Source organism: Trifolium pratense, linkage group LG5 (genome assembly GCF_020283565.1).
Source record: "Trifolium pratense cultivar HEN17-A07 linkage group LG5, ARS_RC_1.1, whole genome shotgun sequence".
NCBI classification, from domain to species: domain Eukaryota; kingdom Viridiplantae; phylum Streptophyta; class Magnoliopsida; order Fabales; family Fabaceae; genus Trifolium; species Trifolium pratense.
In genome coordinates, this window is record NC_060063.1 from 45,639,506 (window position 1) to 45,658,474 (window position 18,969).

At 30.7% G+C, this 18,969-nt stretch overlaps 1 protein-coding gene across 3 annotated transcripts; it reads left to right on the forward strand.

Moving 5' to 3' along the window:
- The first annotated feature begins 156 nt into the window (after window positions 1-156).
- Window positions 157-18,902, forward strand: LOC123883881 (DExH-box ATP-dependent RNA helicase DExH3-like). Of its 3 annotated transcripts, none has more exons than XM_045932826.1 (13): window positions 159-328; window positions 402-713; window positions 912-1,066; window positions 1,233-1,320; window positions 1,428-1,664; window positions 11,298-11,393; window positions 11,963-12,151; window positions 12,347-12,506; window positions 12,595-12,725; window positions 13,899-14,069; window positions 14,219-14,491; window positions 16,131-16,325; window positions 18,339-18,902. In XM_045932826.1, the coding sequence occupies exons 2-13, from the start codon at window positions 519-521 to the stop codon at window positions 18,582-18,584; spliced, it is 2,136 nt and encodes a 711-aa protein (XP_045788782.1). In that variant the 5' UTR covers window positions 159-328; window positions 402-518; the 3' UTR covers window positions 18,585-18,902. The 3 variants fall into 3 exon arrangements, with proteins under 3 accessions (XP_045788784.1, XP_045788782.1, XP_045788783.1); XM_045932827.1 differs by having other exon boundaries at window positions 434-713; XM_045932828.1 differs by having other exon boundaries at window positions 157-713; window positions 16,131-16,329; window positions 18,339-18,539.
- Window positions 18,903-18,969: the final 67 nt, after the last annotated feature.

Sequence of the window (18,969 nt, forward strand, 5' to 3'; positions counted from 1 at the left end):
TAATAATACTTCAATTGTATATTTGTTCCAATAAAAATTTTATTAACAAATTCTTTTTTTTGACATTTGTTTTAGCAGCAAACATCTTTTATTAAAAAATTGACCATGACATAAGACATTTTTCTATATGTCACTCAAATGTGCAATCAACAGAAATAAAAGGAGCTAAGGGAAATGGAGCAAAGCTGCTCTCAAAGAAAAGTCACAAAAACGTTTCTTTCTCTCTGCCCTATTCGCCACCGTCTCTTATCGCGGAAACACCGATCCTCATTCATACCCTAACCAACCGCACGAAGCTTTCTCCCTCTCTGAAACGTGCTGGCGACCGGTAAGCTTTCTCCCCCCCTCCTCCTCACACTCTATCTCTGGCCAGCTGTTTTTCACTTCAACCCTAATTGCAGTATGTTCATTCCCATTTTTCCATTGACGAAAGCAAAACAACAAATCTTTGCATTCTTCCATTGACGAAAACAAAGCATCATCACCACCGCGATGCCTGAACCTCACACTTCACAACAATGCATAATCCTAAATCTGCAGCGTATTTCCTCATAGCACGTGCCAAGTCTCTTCAACTTCGCCACCATAACTATCGCTTTCTCACTTCAACTTCACGCTCACTCTTATTCTCCTCGCCTCGCTTCTTTTCTGGATATTACAATATCGAACAGTTCTCGGATGATGAATATGATTGTGATTTTGAGAATCACCAGGTTTTTCCCCTTTCGTAATTCAATTTTTAATATATTTTTTGATATTAGGTTTTGCTAGAAATGTATATGTTTTATTTATTGAGTTAAGTTCAATATTGGTAATTAGCTTCTAAAATTTGTTATCAGTTTTGTCATAAAGGCTATTATTATTTGTTTGTGATTTCAGTTAGTTTTAAGTAAATGTAATGGTTATTGTAGGCATCTTCTACGGTCGCCAATGTGGATGAGTGGAAATGGAAACTCAGTATGTTGTTACGGAACGAAAAGGATCAAGAGATTGTATCAAGAGACAAAAGAGATAGGAGAGACTATGAACAAATCGCTAACCTTGCCAAAAGAATGGGACTTTACAGGTAAATAAAAGATACTACTTATTTTTGTATGCCATATAATGGAATAAGAAAGCAATGTCTAATCTCAATTTTGATCGTCTTTAATGATTACTTCAACCTTTTAAATGAATCCTTGTTCGTTCTCATCAATTATCGCTTGGTATTTGTCATCTATCTTAATGCACAGTGAGGTGTTTGGAAAAGTAGTTGTTGCAAGCAAGGTGCCTCTTCCTAACTACCGACCAGATTTGGATGACAAACGTCCACAAAGAGAGGTAAGAGCTTGGGTTGCACTCGTGGGGTTCAACATTTCAACTGATAATCTAATACTGAGATTGTTGTCATCCTAGACAAATAATGCTTGTCTATTCTATTATCGCAGGTGGTGATTCCACTTAGTTTGCAACGGAGGGTGGAAGGTTTGGTGCAGGAGTATCTTGATAGACTACAACTAAATTCCGAAAAGACAATTGACTCTCTGGATAATGTGAATTCCAAAAATCAGGTTAAAGATATAGACATGGATGAAAATGCCAATTCTTTTGTGGATGAATCTGTTATGGAAAAGGTGCTCCAGAAGAGGAGTTTGAGGATGCGTAATATGCAAAGATCTTGGCAGGTTTGTTTTTCTTGTTTGATTTCTTGATTTTTGTTGTTGAATATCTCATTTTGTATTAAATTCTGGAATTAGCAAGTCACGATAAGAACACTATGATGGTTGTTGTTCAAAAAAAAGACTATGATGGTTGCATTTATTGCTGTAAACATTTCTTTTGCAATTTCATATCCGAGTTGTATGTTAAAACCAGAATATAATTTATCTCATTGTTATAGATTCCTTCTCTCAGCTAGTTCCAATTTTTTTGGGTTAACTAATTGCAAAACACAGTTATGTTTTTCGTTGTTGAGTCCCTTTTATTGCATGTAATTTTTAGTCTTATTTTTGTCGTGTATGGACAATAACAATATTCCTTTTCTTTTGACACAATAAAATTGGTTACTTATACTACTATCATTCCTCGTTGAGAGCACCTATTGCAAGGTTGTGTGAAGGCAAAGAATAATTTAGATCGCTAATACGATTTTAAAACCTCATTGTATATGCACGATTTGTCTGCAAATTTGCACTAAACACTGATAAATTTGTTTTTGATAAGAATATAAAATTTATTCAAGTCATCAAACATCCTAAAGGCAATAGTGCATAAAGGGTGGTGTACGGAAGCACACAGAGGCTTGTATTATTGTCGGGGAAAAAGTTTGTATGCCTGGCAAGTAGCAACTCTGATATTACGTATATGAGTACATTTGACTTGGTTTCTATATGTTCCAATGTGTAGCCTTTATGTACCTCTTATTCTGTGTCTGTTTCTTACCCACTAATATTTTGAGGTGAACTTGTTAGACTAGGTGGATTCTAAGGTGAGGGAGAAACTAAGTCCCTCACTGGTGTACCATGAAAATTTATCGTTAGATTAAATTAGGTTATATGATAACACTTTTCATTGTCACGCATGATTATTAATCATTCTATTGTCACGCATGATTATTAATCATTCTAACTCCAATCTCCTTGTTCGTCGGCTTCTCCCCGAACACTAAACCCACATGATGGTTCTCAACCACCATCTCCCACCCTCTAAAACATCTACCAGCGATGCGACTCTAACCGGAGAATAATTAAAACAAGGAAAAACAAATTTACGAAATAGAAAGAATGTTGAACCTTCTCTCACCCTTTTCAACATACAACCATCAATACCAAATCTTTGCTTATAAAAAAAATAATAAAAAAATCAATACCAAATCTTTTCCTCAGTTGTGTTCATTGTTTTTTCTATTTCCAATCCAAATCCATGGAAAGCATTACTTTAGGGAGAATTTTGGTCTTCCATTTTTTTTTTCAAACAAATTATGTTAATAAAGCAAGGAATACAATTCTATATAGATAAAAGAACCCTAATTATAATTAAAGACATGGTCCGATATAAAGAATTGAAGTCAGAGTGTTGTTAATGGCTTTTCATGTGGAAGATGTACCCAAATTCTTATCTTTCACCATGAAGTCTCGTTGGTGGCTATTTGACTATCAAATTAATGTGCAATTTGATGGGTAATAAGATTCTGGTGCAGCGACAGAGAGAGAGAGATCTGGGTGGCGAAAAAGAATTTGTAGTCTTACCTGAAGGAGATATAAGATTTTATTGATTTAATTATTTATTTATTTTTACTATAAAAGAAGGCTATAAATCTGGTGTGGCAATGAAAGAATGGACCATTTAATCCAATGGTAAAATGGTGGGGTACACCGGTGAGACTTAGGGTCTGTTTGGTAAAAATAAGCTATAAGCTAGCTGATAGCTGATAAGCTAGCCGATAGCTGAAAAGCTAGCTTATAGCTGATAGCTGAAAAGCTAGCTTATTGAAATTAAAGTGTTTGGTAAAATTAGCTTTAAAAGTGGTTATTAAATATAAAATTACATAATTGATAGTGGGTAGTTTATTTTTTAGAGTGGGTAGTTATTAAATTAAAGGGTAAAAATGGAATAAAGTGTAAAAAGCTATAAGCTATAAGCTCAAATGCTACTTGAAATAACATCTGAAAAAAAAGCTATAAGCTAGTACAAAAAGCTTGTTACCAAACACCTCTAATTTTTTGAAACAAGCTTATAAGCTCATATAATAAGCTATAAGCTAGCTTATTTGTGTTACCAAACAGAGCCTTAGTTGCTCCCTCACCTTAGAATCCAGCGTTAGACTATTATTATTATTAAATAAATATTATATTTTATAATAGCAGTTATGGCAGTTATTGTGTAAATTAATATTTAATAAGTAGTTATTAAGTTAGTTATGTATTGTGTGCGAATAAAAGGGAAACTGCTGGCTGTTGTAGATCTTTCAGAATTATTCAGTTACAGATCTTAGAATTTAGGCAGAGAGAGAAATATCTGTTCTCTTCGGATCTTTTGCTCTGGGATTATAGGGATCACTAGGAATAAACCCGTGCGTTGCACGGGTTCGATTAAAATATATTTATAAATAAAAAAATAATGATTGTGATAACTATAATTACATATAGTTAAATAATATATATTATTTTAAAATATGATTATGTTTAATATTAGTATATGAGTAAAAAAAAAGTTGTTTAGAAATATTAGATTTTTTATTAATTTATATCGTAGTTTGTTTATATTTTAATGTAATAGATCTCTTATAATATTTCATAAGTTTGAAAGGATGTATAATTTTTTATTTTATTAGTGTAATCATATAAGATTTTAGTTTTCTTTATATGAGTTGCAATTTTATAGTCAAATGTCACTTTGTTTTTTATTTTTGATGTATTCCTTATATTATTATTTTCAATAAGAGTTGGAGGCATACCTAATTATACTTGTAGACAATATTGCTCATGAGAAATGTTAAAATAAGTTTTGATTATAGAATATGATTCATATATGGTGGCTTTGCCTATTTGTTCCACATGATCTCATTTTTTGAAAATTATGTATCAAATAGTGTATTTGCTTACTACGTTCTATGCAATTTAAGGTTCCAAATAGCTTATCTACTTACTCATCTCTCGTTCTCTTGGAGTTTATTCTCACTTATTCACTTGGTGAAATTTTATTCCAACTTTATTAGTCCCAATTTTTTAGTCTATTGTTTGGTTCACATTTATTTTTGCTTGGTCCTTTTGTTTTTGGTTTGTTTTTCTTTTTCTTGCCGAGGTTTGTGTCTCTTCAAAATTATTGTTAGTTTTTGTCCCTCTTATTTAATATTTTCTTTAACATTTATTTTATTTTTTCTTATTATATTATATAAACTCGAATATTTGTTGTTATTAATATATAAGTTTGGACGAAGATTTTATATATTTGAATTTAGGTTTAGTTATTTGGTTAAGGTAAAGAAAGTCTTATAGATGAATTTAAGATTTAACATGTGTCATCTTCTTATTTGCTTAAAGAAATGTCATCTTATTCTTATAAATATTCCACTATTTTATTTTCAGCCGTAACGTAAATAATATTTTAGAATATGTTCTTAATTTATCCAAAAAATTATATTATTATGTAAATTAAATTAATAATTTTTGAATTATTGATGAATTTTAGTTGTGTGTAAATATGTTTAAATATATGTGTGATTATATTTTCTAAATATATGTAAATATATTTTAACATCTACGGTTTTAATAATTTCTAAAATTTATTTTGACAAATGAGCATCAACAATTTTTATTTAATAATTTTTGTCTTTTTTTTAATTTAATTTAGAAAGTTTTTAGTACAATTCTAAGTGGGAGGAAAAAGTATTTAGCACAATTCTTTTCATCGATTCATTTTATGGTTGGAAGAATAAGATGACATGCGTAGATTAAAATAGGAGCGTCTATTAAAATTCATATATATTCATATTGAACCATCCAGAATTAGGCAAATGTTATACGATAAATGCATGAAGATTATATATTTGGACAACCTCTAAGTCAAGTTGAATCAATATACTTCTTGCATGTATTACAATTATAAGAACCGCATGACTTGAGTGTCAACTATAAAAAAAAAACTTATTTTAATTTCTACTTTGTTTTTGTTTCTATATTTCTCTTGATCGAGATCAAGTAGATCACCTACACATTGTAGACATTATAATATTTAAAAATGAGACACATATTTATATTTCTAAATTATTTGGATTGTCCTCTTTTAATTGAATGCCTCCAACATCAATATACCCTCGATCTATATAAATTTTAAGGCACTTCAAAATCAATAAATAGAAGTCTCTTTTATCCTCTTCAACTTATTCACATGAAAAAAATTAATTATATTCCTATTAATCAACAATTTTTTATACAAATCTTCTACCTTATATAAAATAATAAATGAAAAAGAAAATAAGAAACAAATAAGCTAAAACATTAGACTAATAAAATAATAAATGAAAAAGAAAAGTTGTCTAATTACAAACATTATATCAATTAAAAAAAATGATGGTTTACAAACTCCCATTAGAGTTAAATACACATCCTTACATGATGTGTCATTTCATAGGCTTTATAAGGAGCAAGGATGCAACATAAGCAAAAATAGAAGTATATTTTATCTTGTTCTCCTCCTTCACATGAAAAAATAGTCATATTCATATTAATCGATTTAACTCAAAGTTTAATTAATCATCGAACAAAACACCGGTTGATATTTAAAAAAATATCCAACCTAAAAAAGAAATATAAAAAATGATTAGAGATGTTCTAAACTCAGAGTAGTAGAAAAATTCCAATTTACAAACATATTAATAGGCAACTATCACATATATGTATATCAATTTCTTAATCAATCACATGTAGACATACCTGATATTCTAAGAGGTTAGACACCATCACCTACCAAGGACAAAAACCAATATACTTATGATGTAACTATATATATGCACACGATAGCTTTTAAATCAATTCAAGACACTATAATGTGTAACTTTAACATATGGAAGGTGAAGATGCATAACTTTTTTCTCATGGAGATGTTAGACAAAGAAACCATAGAGTTTTTGCCATGAGATAGATAAATTAAAATTTTGTTAAAACATAGAAGCTAGACTTCAATGTAAATTTACATATTCAATATGGTGGTGATAATTAGCTTTTGGATTAACTTTATATAGAGCTTGTGTTTGATAATTAGCTAAATTTACATATTCAATATTAGTGTCTCCAAGAATTCTTTGTTTTCAATTGCATTAATAGGGAATTGTAACATACAATATATATTTTAATAATATATTGCAATGCAATTAATAAAACAATAACATGATGCATCGTTCCACCTTTCATTGCTTGCAATTCATTTTTGTCTCAATTAAACAACAATAAATTGTGTTAGTTTTTTTTTTAATATATTATTATTGTTTATTATTTATTATTAGAGTAACTCTATTATATGAAATATGAAAAGGTTTTAATAGAGATTGTAAACTTTTTTTATAGAGTGTCACATCCAATTTCTTTTGAAAATCCATCCAATTTTTTATAATTCTAATGGATATGTATAAATCGATATAGATAGTTGGTCCCTTTTAATTAAATTTTTCATTTGTCATTTAGGGACCAATTAACTATGAAATGAAGAGAATTCCAATAGTCTTAGACACTTTTTTTTTTTCTTTCTTAGTATTGAAAGAATATATTTTGTGGTTATATTGGTCCTTTTAATTAAATTTTTCATTTAGGAACCAATTAACTATGCAATGAAGAGAGACACACGTTTTTTTTTATTAGTATTGAAAGAATTTCAATAGTCATGAATATTTTGTGGTTATATAAATCTTATATATTAGTTGGTCCCTTTTAATTTAATTTTTCATTTTAGTTAGTTGGTCCCTTGTGCAAGAAGTTATATAGTGATAATTTGATATATTGATAATTAAAATTAAAATGATTTAATTTAATTAAAGGAGATGATGAAAATGTTTTTTTAATAGAGATTGTAAACTTTTCTTATAGTATAAAGGTGATAAAAAAAATTTGGGGCCTAAATCCTTTACCAAAAAATTTATTTTTGGGGTCTAAATCTAGGGCTTGGGCCGCTTTACCCTTGGGCCGGCCCGTGTCTACAAATAAATAAAAAAGTTGTTTAGAAATGATATTTTTCATTGATTTATATCGTAGTTTTTTTTATATTTTAATGTAATAGATCTCTTATAATATTTTATAAGTTTGAAAAGATGCATTATATTTTATTTTAATAGTGTAATCGTAGCTTTCATTATATGAGTTGCAATTGTATAGTAAAATGTGGCCTTGCTTTTTATTTTTGATGTAACCCTTATTTATTTCAATAGAGTTGGAGGCATGCATATATAAATACTTTTATTTACCGCGTGATCTCGTTTTTTGAAAATTACATATCGAATAGCGTAACTGCTTATTTCCTTCTATGCAATTCAAGGTATCAAGTAGCTTTTCTACAAACTTTCCTCTCGTTCTTTTGAAGTTTCTTCTCACATATTGACTTGGTGGAATTTTATCCAGACTTTACTATTCCAAATTTTTTAAGTCTATTGTTTTTTTACATTTTTTTTGGTTGGTCATTTTTTTAGTATAACAGTTTTTTCAACACCCTGCACCTGTTCGATAGTACAAAGATTAAGAAATACTATTCTTCTTTTTTTAGTTTGCATGATATTATAAGAATTTAACATTCAACATGTCATCTTATTCTTAAGACTATCTCACTATGTACTCACTCATAACTATATTATCTTATCTCCTAAATACTATTATGCTTAGAGAGTAATTTAAATAATAAAATAGATAAATATAATATAACATTTTATATTACTTATTAAGATTTCTTTGCCTTTTATTTGTCAGAATTATTTAGCTAGTGGTTTCGTTTATCATTTTCACCATATGCTTAATTCTTTTTCTTTTCTATTTTGGTTTAATTTTATTTTTCTTAGTGAGGTTTATGCCACTATCCTCTCTTTAATTTGTTTGCATCTTTAATTTTATGTGTCTTTTTAAGCAATGGAATATCAAAATTAGTAGTTAAAATGTTGGTGTAATAAAAAAGTATAAATTGTAAAGTAGTGACTAAATTGCTACGCCACTTTTCCTTCATCAATCAAACAAAATTTAAGGTATAGATAGTGAGATACTTTTAATATTTGTCTTAGAAACTAAATGGAATCTTACGATTTTTCTTAGTGACTTAAATGAGTTTATTCTAAAAGTAATAAAGAAATTAAAATACAACTTAGCTCAATTGCAAACTTGAAAACCTTCGTACCAGCCCAATCCACTAATTTGAATCCTAACCAAGATGATTAAGCATATGAAAACACCTCTAACCAAGTAGAGATTAAATTCTTCCAAATTTGCTTCATACGACCAACTTGTATTACATTTCCAAATATTCTCTATTAAAACCAAGTACCACTAAAAAAAAGTTAAGAAATTGCAGTTATATATATTTTTCATTGTCGCAATGTTATTCTTGAATATACATTTCATTGCTATATTTGAAAGAAAAAAAAAAGAACCTATCCCAAAAACAATGAGGAAAATACATTTGAAAATAGAATTACATTTTTCCTTGAAACAATAAGATAGTGTAGTTGATTTACTCAATAGTAGACATGACTTGATGAAATTACTACAAAGAAGGTTAGAAAACACAAAAAAGAAAAAAATAAGATTACAAAATATGAGACCATGGGCAAATAGTGATGTGTGAGTATCAATATTTATAAAGACCATTGTGGTAAAACATACAGTTTTTTTTATATATATAATTATTGAAAGGAACTCCAACAATCATGAGGGTTAATTGTATAATATAATAATAATAATTTTGCAGTTATAGTTGCATCATATGAATAATTAATCGATTGATTTTTATTCCTTGTAATTAATCGATTGATTGTTTTTTTTTTGATAAGCTAATCGTTTGATTGTTGATTTAACCTCTTGCAATGTGTAATAATATATTAATATGATTTATCTTGGTTTTTTTAGAAAATTAGATTATATATATTTAATAACAATACTAAAAATTATATATACATATAATTTATATGTACATATTTTAGTGACATATGGATATATTTTTTTGGTTTTTACGTATGAATGTTTCATTGATCCATATATACGAATTAAGTTTTTTATTTGGGCAAGTATATGGATATTTAGGTTACTCTTAATTATTTAGTCATTTACGTTTTCTATTAATCCATATTTATCATTTTATATATGCCAAAATATAGTCTTTTGGAATTATGGGGGTTTCTTTTTCTATTCATGTATTAATCATTAGACATGAAATTTAATTTGTGGAGGATAAATTTTATTTTAGATATTTTTAATAATTAAGAGAAGTTGGTAAATTTTCAATAAAAATATGGAGTTTTTTTAGAGGTGCCACATCATCACAATGAAGGCCTATGAGCAATTCAACCTTCCTTTTACTAGTAAAAGATTCTATGTAATTGTTTTTTTTTATTTCAATCATCAATAATACATTTTCTATTTCTTTTGAATTTGGGTCTCTATCTGAACTGATATTCATGGATGATATTTAAAACAATACCGACTAATTATTTTACAAGAGGAACTGCCATTGTAATTCTATTTTAAAAGGTGAATCTTTCTGTTCTCTAGAAAAGTTTCTAGAGAGAGATGCTCTCCCTTCTCTCTAGAAATTAGGGTATTTGGTTACACAATGTTTGAGCGCCGCATCCCCTCTAGTAGGGATCTCTCCTCCGCCATCGGAGTTGATCCTCTCCGGAATGGAGTTTGCCCCCTCTCCCGTGGAGGTTCCTCTCCCATGTATGTGGGTTTTTTTTCTTCTTCCTCTCTTGCTCTTGTTACTTCTTCATCTCTATTGTCTCCATTCCTTGTTTCACCACCAACATCCATAAGGTTCAAGCCTCCCTCCACCAACAACCATCACTCTATCCTTGCACGAATCAATCACTGTGTTGTGCTTTCAAATCGAAACCCAGCCTCACTAGCCAATCATTCGGAGCTCTGTGGATATGGGAGAAGGCCACCACCGGAGCCACCGCCATCAGAAGAAATGAAAGTTGTGAGAGTTTGTGTTTGTGGATCTGTTGTTTTCATTGTGGTGTATTGTTTTTATGTATTCTGTATTGTGTGTTTAAGTAAAGTCAATTTTAAGATTGCTCTCATGGTGTTTGATGTAAAGCCCCAAAGAAGAATGAATGTAATGGAAAATATTTTGAGCAAGGATCTAATAGTGGCTGCAACAAACCAGTCTCTTTTCTTCTCCACTCAACAAATGAATCCTTCACATGTGGTGAGTTTAACCAATTTTGAGAACCCGTATAGTCGATCTGCACGTCCACAAGTCAAAGAAATGATCCGTAATTGGATAGATTTAAAGACTGTGGTTCTTCAACCCACTTATCACTTGTTGAAGAAATTTGTTTGGGTGCTTGGAGTAAGTTATTGGCTTGGTAATGCTCTATTGGTTTCTATTTTCTCAAAGTTTATTGATACTCAAATCTTTGTTGGCTTAATTGTTTGTGTAGTTTTTAGAATGTGGTTGAGGATTGTCCTAACACATTGTTTCTCTCTATGTTTGTACTTCATTTGTTTTATCTAATGCAAAATGATATTTCTGTCAAAAAAAAAAAATTTCTATTTTAAAAGGTAGAAACTTATTAAAATAATATTCACATTTTCTGGCTTCTTTATATATTTTACTTTTATACATTGGAATCACCTGAAGGCAAGAAGATGCTGGAATTCCGGAAGTCTCTACCAGCATTTAGGGAGAAGGAAGGTTTACTTCAAGCTATAGCACGTAATCAGGTATGATTGCTAGTGTTTTTTTACTTCCAAATAGAAAGGAACACCTGCACCCAAGAAGAAGGAAAAATTCAGATGAACTTGCTGGACTAACACTTAAAATACTACACCCTGTGGAGAAATTGCAATGACATTCCATGCCAAAATTAGACCATGTTTTCAATTTCTGTTTTCTATTTGAGCATGTATTATTATCTTCTCATGTTGCACATATGAAAAAACAATTTGATTTCAAATTCTTTTTTCTTTACTCATTCTTTAGTTGGTATTTTCATTTGACTTAATATTCATGGATGCACTTACTCAATATAATATTTCCCCATGATAAGAAGCCTTGTGACGAGCAGCAAGTTAACAGTTTCACATTCTTCTATAAGTATGATATTTCCTTTCATTGAATCTTACTGTCATTTAATTACTTCCAAAGTGCCTAGTTTATTTTTATTGTGATATCTGGATCTGACATGTTATCTGTGTTTGTGGATTTGCATTATGACTTAATTGAATGTCATGAACATAGTTTGGGTTATGCTTTCATAATTGATACCGTATCTCTTTGAATAATTATCTAGGTTATAGTTATATCCGGAGAGACTGGATGTGGTAAAACTACTCAACTTCCTCAGTATATATTAGAGTCAGAGATAGAGTCCGGCCGCGGGGCATTTTGCAGTATTATTTGCACACAGCCTCGAAGGATATCTGCTATGGCAGTGTCTGAGAGAGTGTCAGCAGAGAGAGGAGAGTCTCTGGGTGAAACAGTAAGTCCGTATTTTCTTGAAATGGACCAAAACACAAACAAATGTAGTTGTGCAGAAAACATGAATACACGTATTATTATTCAACAAGAAAATAAAATACTCATAAGTTGTATTTTTTTGCTTTTCAATGAGATTTTAAAATTGGGAATATCTTTGTTCTTCCTGCTATATACCACAACAGAGGTTTTTTGATAGGTTGGTTTCAAAGTTCGGTTAGAAGGAATGAGAGGGAAAAATACCCATCTGCTATTTTGTACTAGTGGTATATTACTCCGAAGGTTGCTGAGTGATCGAAACCTGAGTGGTATAACCCATGTGTTTGTGGATGAAATTCACGAGCGAGGCATGAATGAAGGTATATATTCTCTACTAACACCAGTTTGTTCATTGTGTAATCCTAAAGTAGACTTATTCTTTACATAATTGGTTTTTGTTCTTCTTAGACTTCTTACTGATTGTGTTGAAGGATCTTCTTCCACGTCGTCGTGATTTAAGATTGGTATTGATGAGTGCCACTTTGAATGCTGAGCTTTTTTCAAATTATTTTGGAGGTGCACCGACATTTCATATCCCGGTAAGTTGGCCCTCTAGTTTTAGTTGAGCATTTATTTGTGTTGATAACTGAACTTCAATTATTCTAACTGTTAGTTGTTAAAAGCAATTCTATGTTCATTCATTCATATTGAAATTGAAATTGTTTTGGGGTCCAAACTTAAACTATTGTATGTGTATCAGTTTGTGGTGGAAAGGTAGGGCAGTGATTGGATGTGTGCTGCCATATAGTTATTTTCAATATTCCATTCTTAATGTAGAGATTAGTGTCTTTTGGCTTAGCTTTCCAAGGCCCCAACCCCAAACAGCTAGCAACATAATTGTCAAATTGTGGTTCATATTAGGAAGCACTTGTTCAATTTTTGAAATGTGATTCACGAATACATCATATGATTCAGAAACACATTAATAAAATGCGTATAAGATATACATGCTTCAACACCTATACATTAAGAATGCTGACGAAGGAGGATCAAGGGTTTCACAGCAGTGATGTAGGGCATTTAAGTATTGAACAAAGTGAACTGCAGGAAATAAGTTTATTTCCTCAATCAGGTACCGCAACCCAGCCAGTTTTTTTTACAGTTTGCAAACTATTTTAGATGCACTTGATTCTTTTGTTTTTCACAAGTTGGCAGAGTGATTCTACATGAGCTGTCCGTTATGAATTCTCTGGTAGGAATGTGACAAGAAAACAAGGGTAAATTTGTAGAACCATACAGTCTTAACTCTTAAGAGTTGGTTCGTGAGTTTAACAACAATTCGTGAAGCCTCTGTTACAAAGAATGAAAACAGAATGATAGATAGGACATCCAAATCAGTAACACACTTCAGAAAAACAACAAATTAGAATCATGAAATAGGATGCATTTTATACTTTTCACTTAACAATTTAAGCTTTTTTGACATTTCAGTTTCTCTGATGTAATTGGTGAAAGAAAAGTAAAATAATGAGAATAAATTAAAACTTGGGATTTGTATCAGCGATACTGATGCCTTGTGCATTGGTTGATGTATGTACACAATTCAAAGTCATTTGTAATTCATCGTAAAATATTTAATACTGACTTCCCAAATTTTATCGAATTGTTCAGTACGTGCCATTTTAATTTAATATCTGTCCATTCTAAAATTTAGGAGATTTGGCACACACTTCTAATTCTAACTCATCAAAATACATTTATTTGTTGTCCAGGGTTTCACCTATCCTGTAAGAGCTCACTTTTTAGAAGATGTTTTGGAATTTACTGGATATAAGTTGACATCTTTCAACCAAGTTGATGATTATGGTCAAGATAAATTGTGGAAAACACAAAAGCAGCTTGCACCACGGAAGAGGAAAAACCAGATCACTGCTCTTGTTGACGTATGTAGCTGCATTAAAAGTCTGGTCTTAATATTTACTTAAAAGTTCACATGATATTTAAAGACATTTTCGCTTATAAACTGAAATTGGAATATTTTAAGTACAATATATGTTGACAGAATTTTTTTTTCTTTCTTACTTTTGAATAGGATGCTCTTTCTAAATCAAGTTTTGAGAACTACAGTCCCAAGACACGCGATTCCTTATCTTCATGGGCTCCTGACTGCATAGGATTTAATCTCATTGAGGCTGTTCTCTGCCATATATGTCGGAAGGAACGACCAGGTGCCGTCTTAGTATTTATGACTGGGTGGGAGGATATAAGTTGTTTAAGAGATCAACTTAAAGCACACCCTCTTTTAGGAGATCCGAACAGGGTTCTGCTTCAAACATGCCATGGTTCAATGGTAACTTCTGAACAGGTTGGTCATTTTCTTGAAAACCTTTGTTGTTTATCCGTCATGTAATATGTTTTTCCGATAAACCTGTTGCATCTTTTTGCCAGCAACAAATTGAAACAAGTCATGTAATTAGATCAATTTATGTTTATTTATTTATATTTTTACTGAATTATATAAAATACTTATGATTTTTTATTTAGCATGCTTTTGGTATATGTAATAATAAATAATCTGTTGGTTGGTAAAGTTTAAGACACTTATTAATAGGATTTTCTTATTCCGTGACACAAAAAATCTCACTGCTACTTCCTCCTCCTTTGCTTGGTGTTCTCCATAGAGAATCCAGGGTTTCATTCATTTCAGAATTCTAAAATTGACATAGTGGATGAATCATATAAAAAAAAAGAAGTTGAAATTTTGATAGGAATAATATAAGTAAATACTAAAGAATATGATTTGCTTATTTTTTTATTTTTAAAAAAATTGTTTACTATTCAGTTAATTTATGTGTGTGTGTGTGTGTATATATATATATATATATATATATATATATATATATATATATATATATATATATATATATATATATATATATATATATATGTATATGTTTATGAAATACTATTTTTAATGTGTCATAGTTTGACAGATATGTGATGCAACTAAACTTTGTTGGTGTCCCATTGGGCCCGTTTGTTTTAACTTTAAAAAAGTGATTTTTGCTTTATATTTTTAAAACTTATTTTATGAGACCTTACTCAGAAATAGTAGAAGTCATTTCAAACTCATTTGTTATAAATAAAAAGAGTTTTGTCATAAATTAAAAGAGTAATTTTGACATTCAGTAACTTAGATATTCATGTTAGAGTTTTTAAATTAATAAAAAGCACGTTTTTCTTAAAAAGATATCTCTCAAAAAAGGATTTTTATCAGAAGCTATCCTTAAGGTAGAGATTTTTTGAAATTTGAATTTTTATTATCTAAAATTTGCAACAAAATGATGAAATACTTAAAGTGACTTTTTATGAGAAGCTATTTAAACCAATTTCTCATTTGAAGCTTTTTTAAACAATTCTGTTAAAAAAATTGATACACTAAAATAATTTTTTTAAAAAAGCTAAAACAAACAGGACCTTTGTCACATCTCATTTTTTGGGTAGATAAAGATTTTATTAGAAAGAAAATCGATGGCACCATTGCAGGCAGGGTGAAGTAGGGATAAAACAGAAAATATAAATGAGTATGTATCTCATTATCATATATCATGGGTTCAAAAGCTAATCTTGCTATATATCATGGCTCTTTGCTTCTACTTCTGATCATTCTTTTGCTCTGAATTAAAACACATCTCTTTTTTCTTTCTTTTTTTGACATAAGAAACAAAAATCTCTCTCAATAAGCTTATTTTCATTGTCTAAAAGTTGTTAATGATGGTAGATAATACCATGGTTAAATTTTTACTCTTACTTAGACATTACCATGGTTAAATTTTTACTCTTACTAAGACTTGGGTTTTATAATGACGGTAGAACCTTATTTTCATGTTCAATTTCTTAGAGCACTGATGATTACATCTTTTCTTATGTTACTTAATTTGAATTTATCTTACTGTATTTAGATAAATCTCATTTACTATTTTTCTTTTATATTTTTTTTGTAGAAACTCATCTTTGATAAACCACCTCCAAATGTAAGGAAAATAGTAATTGCTACAAATATGGCAGAGGCAAGTATTACGATCAATGACATAGTTTTTGTCATAGACTGTGGAAAGGCAAAAGAGACTACTTATGATGCTTTGAATAACACACCATGTCTACTACCTTCTTGGATATCACAAGCATCTGCACGGCAGGCAAGTATGCATATCCTAATCTTCCTGTACTAATATTGTTGGGCGGGGGGTTATCTTTTATAGTATCTCGAGGAATTGACAACCTTTATTTAATTGATTCTTTTTTTCTTTTCTTTATAATCGTCTTTTCTTTATCCTAGTGAAATTTTCTTCCATCATAAAATAGGCAAAGCTATTCAACTGTAAAAGCCAACCAATACTAGGAAAATAAGTCAGTGTCTAGGAAGCACCGACACCTCTATGATTAGGTGTGTCGCGGTGTCCGACACGTGTCGGTGTCCGACACTCTTATGACACTCGTCCGACACGTGTCGGATAGCTCATATTAGTGTCGGAAAAAATTCAATTTTTTCTTTAGTTTGACACTCCTTTGATCGGTATCCGACACTTGTAAGACACTCGTATGACACGTGTCGGACAAGTGTCCCCAAAAAAATATTTTTCTTTGCTTATATACTCTCCTTAGGCACATATTAGACATATCTACAAGAGTTAAAGATGTGTAGAAACAACAATATTGATCAATTAGGGATTGAAGACATTACATTTTGATTACGATATTTTTAGTTTTTTCGATCGTAGATGGATAAATAAAGGTAAAATACTATCATATCTTGTTTTAAAACTTTTTTAAAAAAATAACTTGCTCAAATTAGATTTACATGTATATATTTTGATTCTCAATTTATATGTTTTATAAATATGTAGCGGTGTCGGTGTCCTATATTTTTTACATTAGCGGTGTCGTGGTGTCCGTGTCCGTGTCGTGTCGCGTGTCCGTGTCGGAATCCGTGCTTCATAGGTCAGTGTACATTTGAGATGGAGGCGTTCCATCAGTATGTAGCAAAATGATTGACGTAGTTAGTTCCAACATTTGGCTGGTCAAATTCCTAACAAAGAGTTGAGGGTAATGAAACTTTGGCTTAGACTGCTAAGATTCCGGAAAAGGTGACACCTTTTTGATCAAGTTTAAAATATATCAATGGAATAGGTTATATGCGACAACTTTCTTTTCAGTTGTCTTTTAGATTCTTGTGCACATGATTCCCTTTTGGTCTCGTGGTTTCTTTTAGGGGATTTCCTATTCTCTCTTCTTCTGTCTTCCTATGTTGTTATATTTCTCTTTCTGTCCAAAAGAATACAATATGCTCAGCTCTTTCCTATCTTATTTGTGACAATTTCTTTTTCAGTTGTCTTTTGGTTTCTGAGAAAATGTTTCCTGTTTTGTCTCTTTTGGACAATTTCTTATCCTCTTCTATTTCTTGCACTGTAAGTATAGTTCTTTTTCTGTTCAACTCTAAAAGAATAAAAAATGCTCAACTCTTTTCTGACATTTGTTTCACGAGTCCTAGAAGTTCATATGCTTGTTCTGATCCATTTTCACGTTATATAATGGCCTAGAGTATTTGATATCTAGTGTTTTTCAGTATTCTCTTTCATTTTTGGTTTGAAATGAATCCGTTAGTTGGATGCACTACAGTCTATCTCCTCTAGTGATATGAGGTCAACCCACTTCTTCCCTTTTCATCAGCAGGCTTCCTGTAAATTTGGATTCCCCCAATTTTTGCAGGAACCTTTACAATAAGAGTCTTCAGGGGTAATATCGTTGCTAACCTTGTTTAAAGTTGATTGTTTGAGAGCAGATTTTGAAGTTCTTGAGCTGAAAGTTATTTATTTTTGCGACATCTTTAGATTGGCTTGAAGCTTTAAGTGGAAACAACATTTAATTAATACCTCTTTCTTAAGTGGTCTTTAGATTTTTAAGCTTTTACTTAAAGCTAAGATTTTCTCCATCCGTATTCCTTCTTTTCTTTGTCTTTTTTTTTTTTTTTTTTTTGTATTCTAGAATTGTTGGATGCTGAAATTGTTTAATTTGAAAATTTTAGGTTGCCTTCAATTGCCTTTGTTTCTATTTTATGCTGCATGTTCATACATGATACACCATTCTTATTTTTATTTAAATTTAAACATGCAAGTAACTGTCTTTTCTCATGTTGGCTTCTTTGTTTGCAGAGAAGAGGCAGAGCTGGTCGTGTGCAGCCAGGAGAATGCTACCACCTTTACCCTAAATGTGTTTATGAAGCCTTTTCTGAATATCAACTTCCGGAACTTTTGAGAACACCCTTGAACTCTCTTTGCTTGCAAATAAAAAGTTTGCAGGTTGAGAGCATTGGAGAATTCCTATCATCAGCTTTGCAGGCACCAGAGCCACGTACCGTAAGCATCATTGCTCTTCAATTGTATATTTGTTCCAATTAAAAGTTCTACAAAAACTCATGATTTACCCTCTCATATATGGTGTGGTGGGGGTTGAGAGTGAGTGACTCCGGTATGTGCTTTGCTTTTGTCCTAATTAACTACGTAACCAATTTCTTAACTAGCACTTCATATGCTACACATCTTCACTAGCACTTCACATTTATTCATTTAGGCCTAAGTTGTAGCTGGACTCAACTCAAAGACTTAGGTGCAATAAAAAAAGTGGAAGATAAGTAATTCCAATCTATGTAGTTAATCTCGGATAGCGGTGCGTAGCGCCGACCCTAAAAAATGCTATAGCGGAATATAGCGGAAAATGCTATAGCGGAAAATTAAAAAGCATGTATAAATTAAACATAAACTTCAACAACATACAAAAATACTA

Excerpts from the sequence above, each read along its gene's own strand:
- LOC123883881 (XM_045932826.1), top strand. The coding sequence starts at position 519 with ATGCATAATCCTAAATCTGCAGCGTATTTCCTCATAGCACGTGCCAAG. Across the intron at positions 714-911 it reads GTGATTTTGAGAATCACCAG|GCATCTTCTACGGTCGCCAA; the intron begins GTTTTTCCCCTT and ends TGGTTATTGTAG. Across the intron at positions 12,152-12,346 it reads GAGAGTCTCTGGGTGAAACA|GTTGGTTTCAAAGTTCGGTT; the intron begins GTAAGTCCGTAT and ends GTTTTTTGATAG.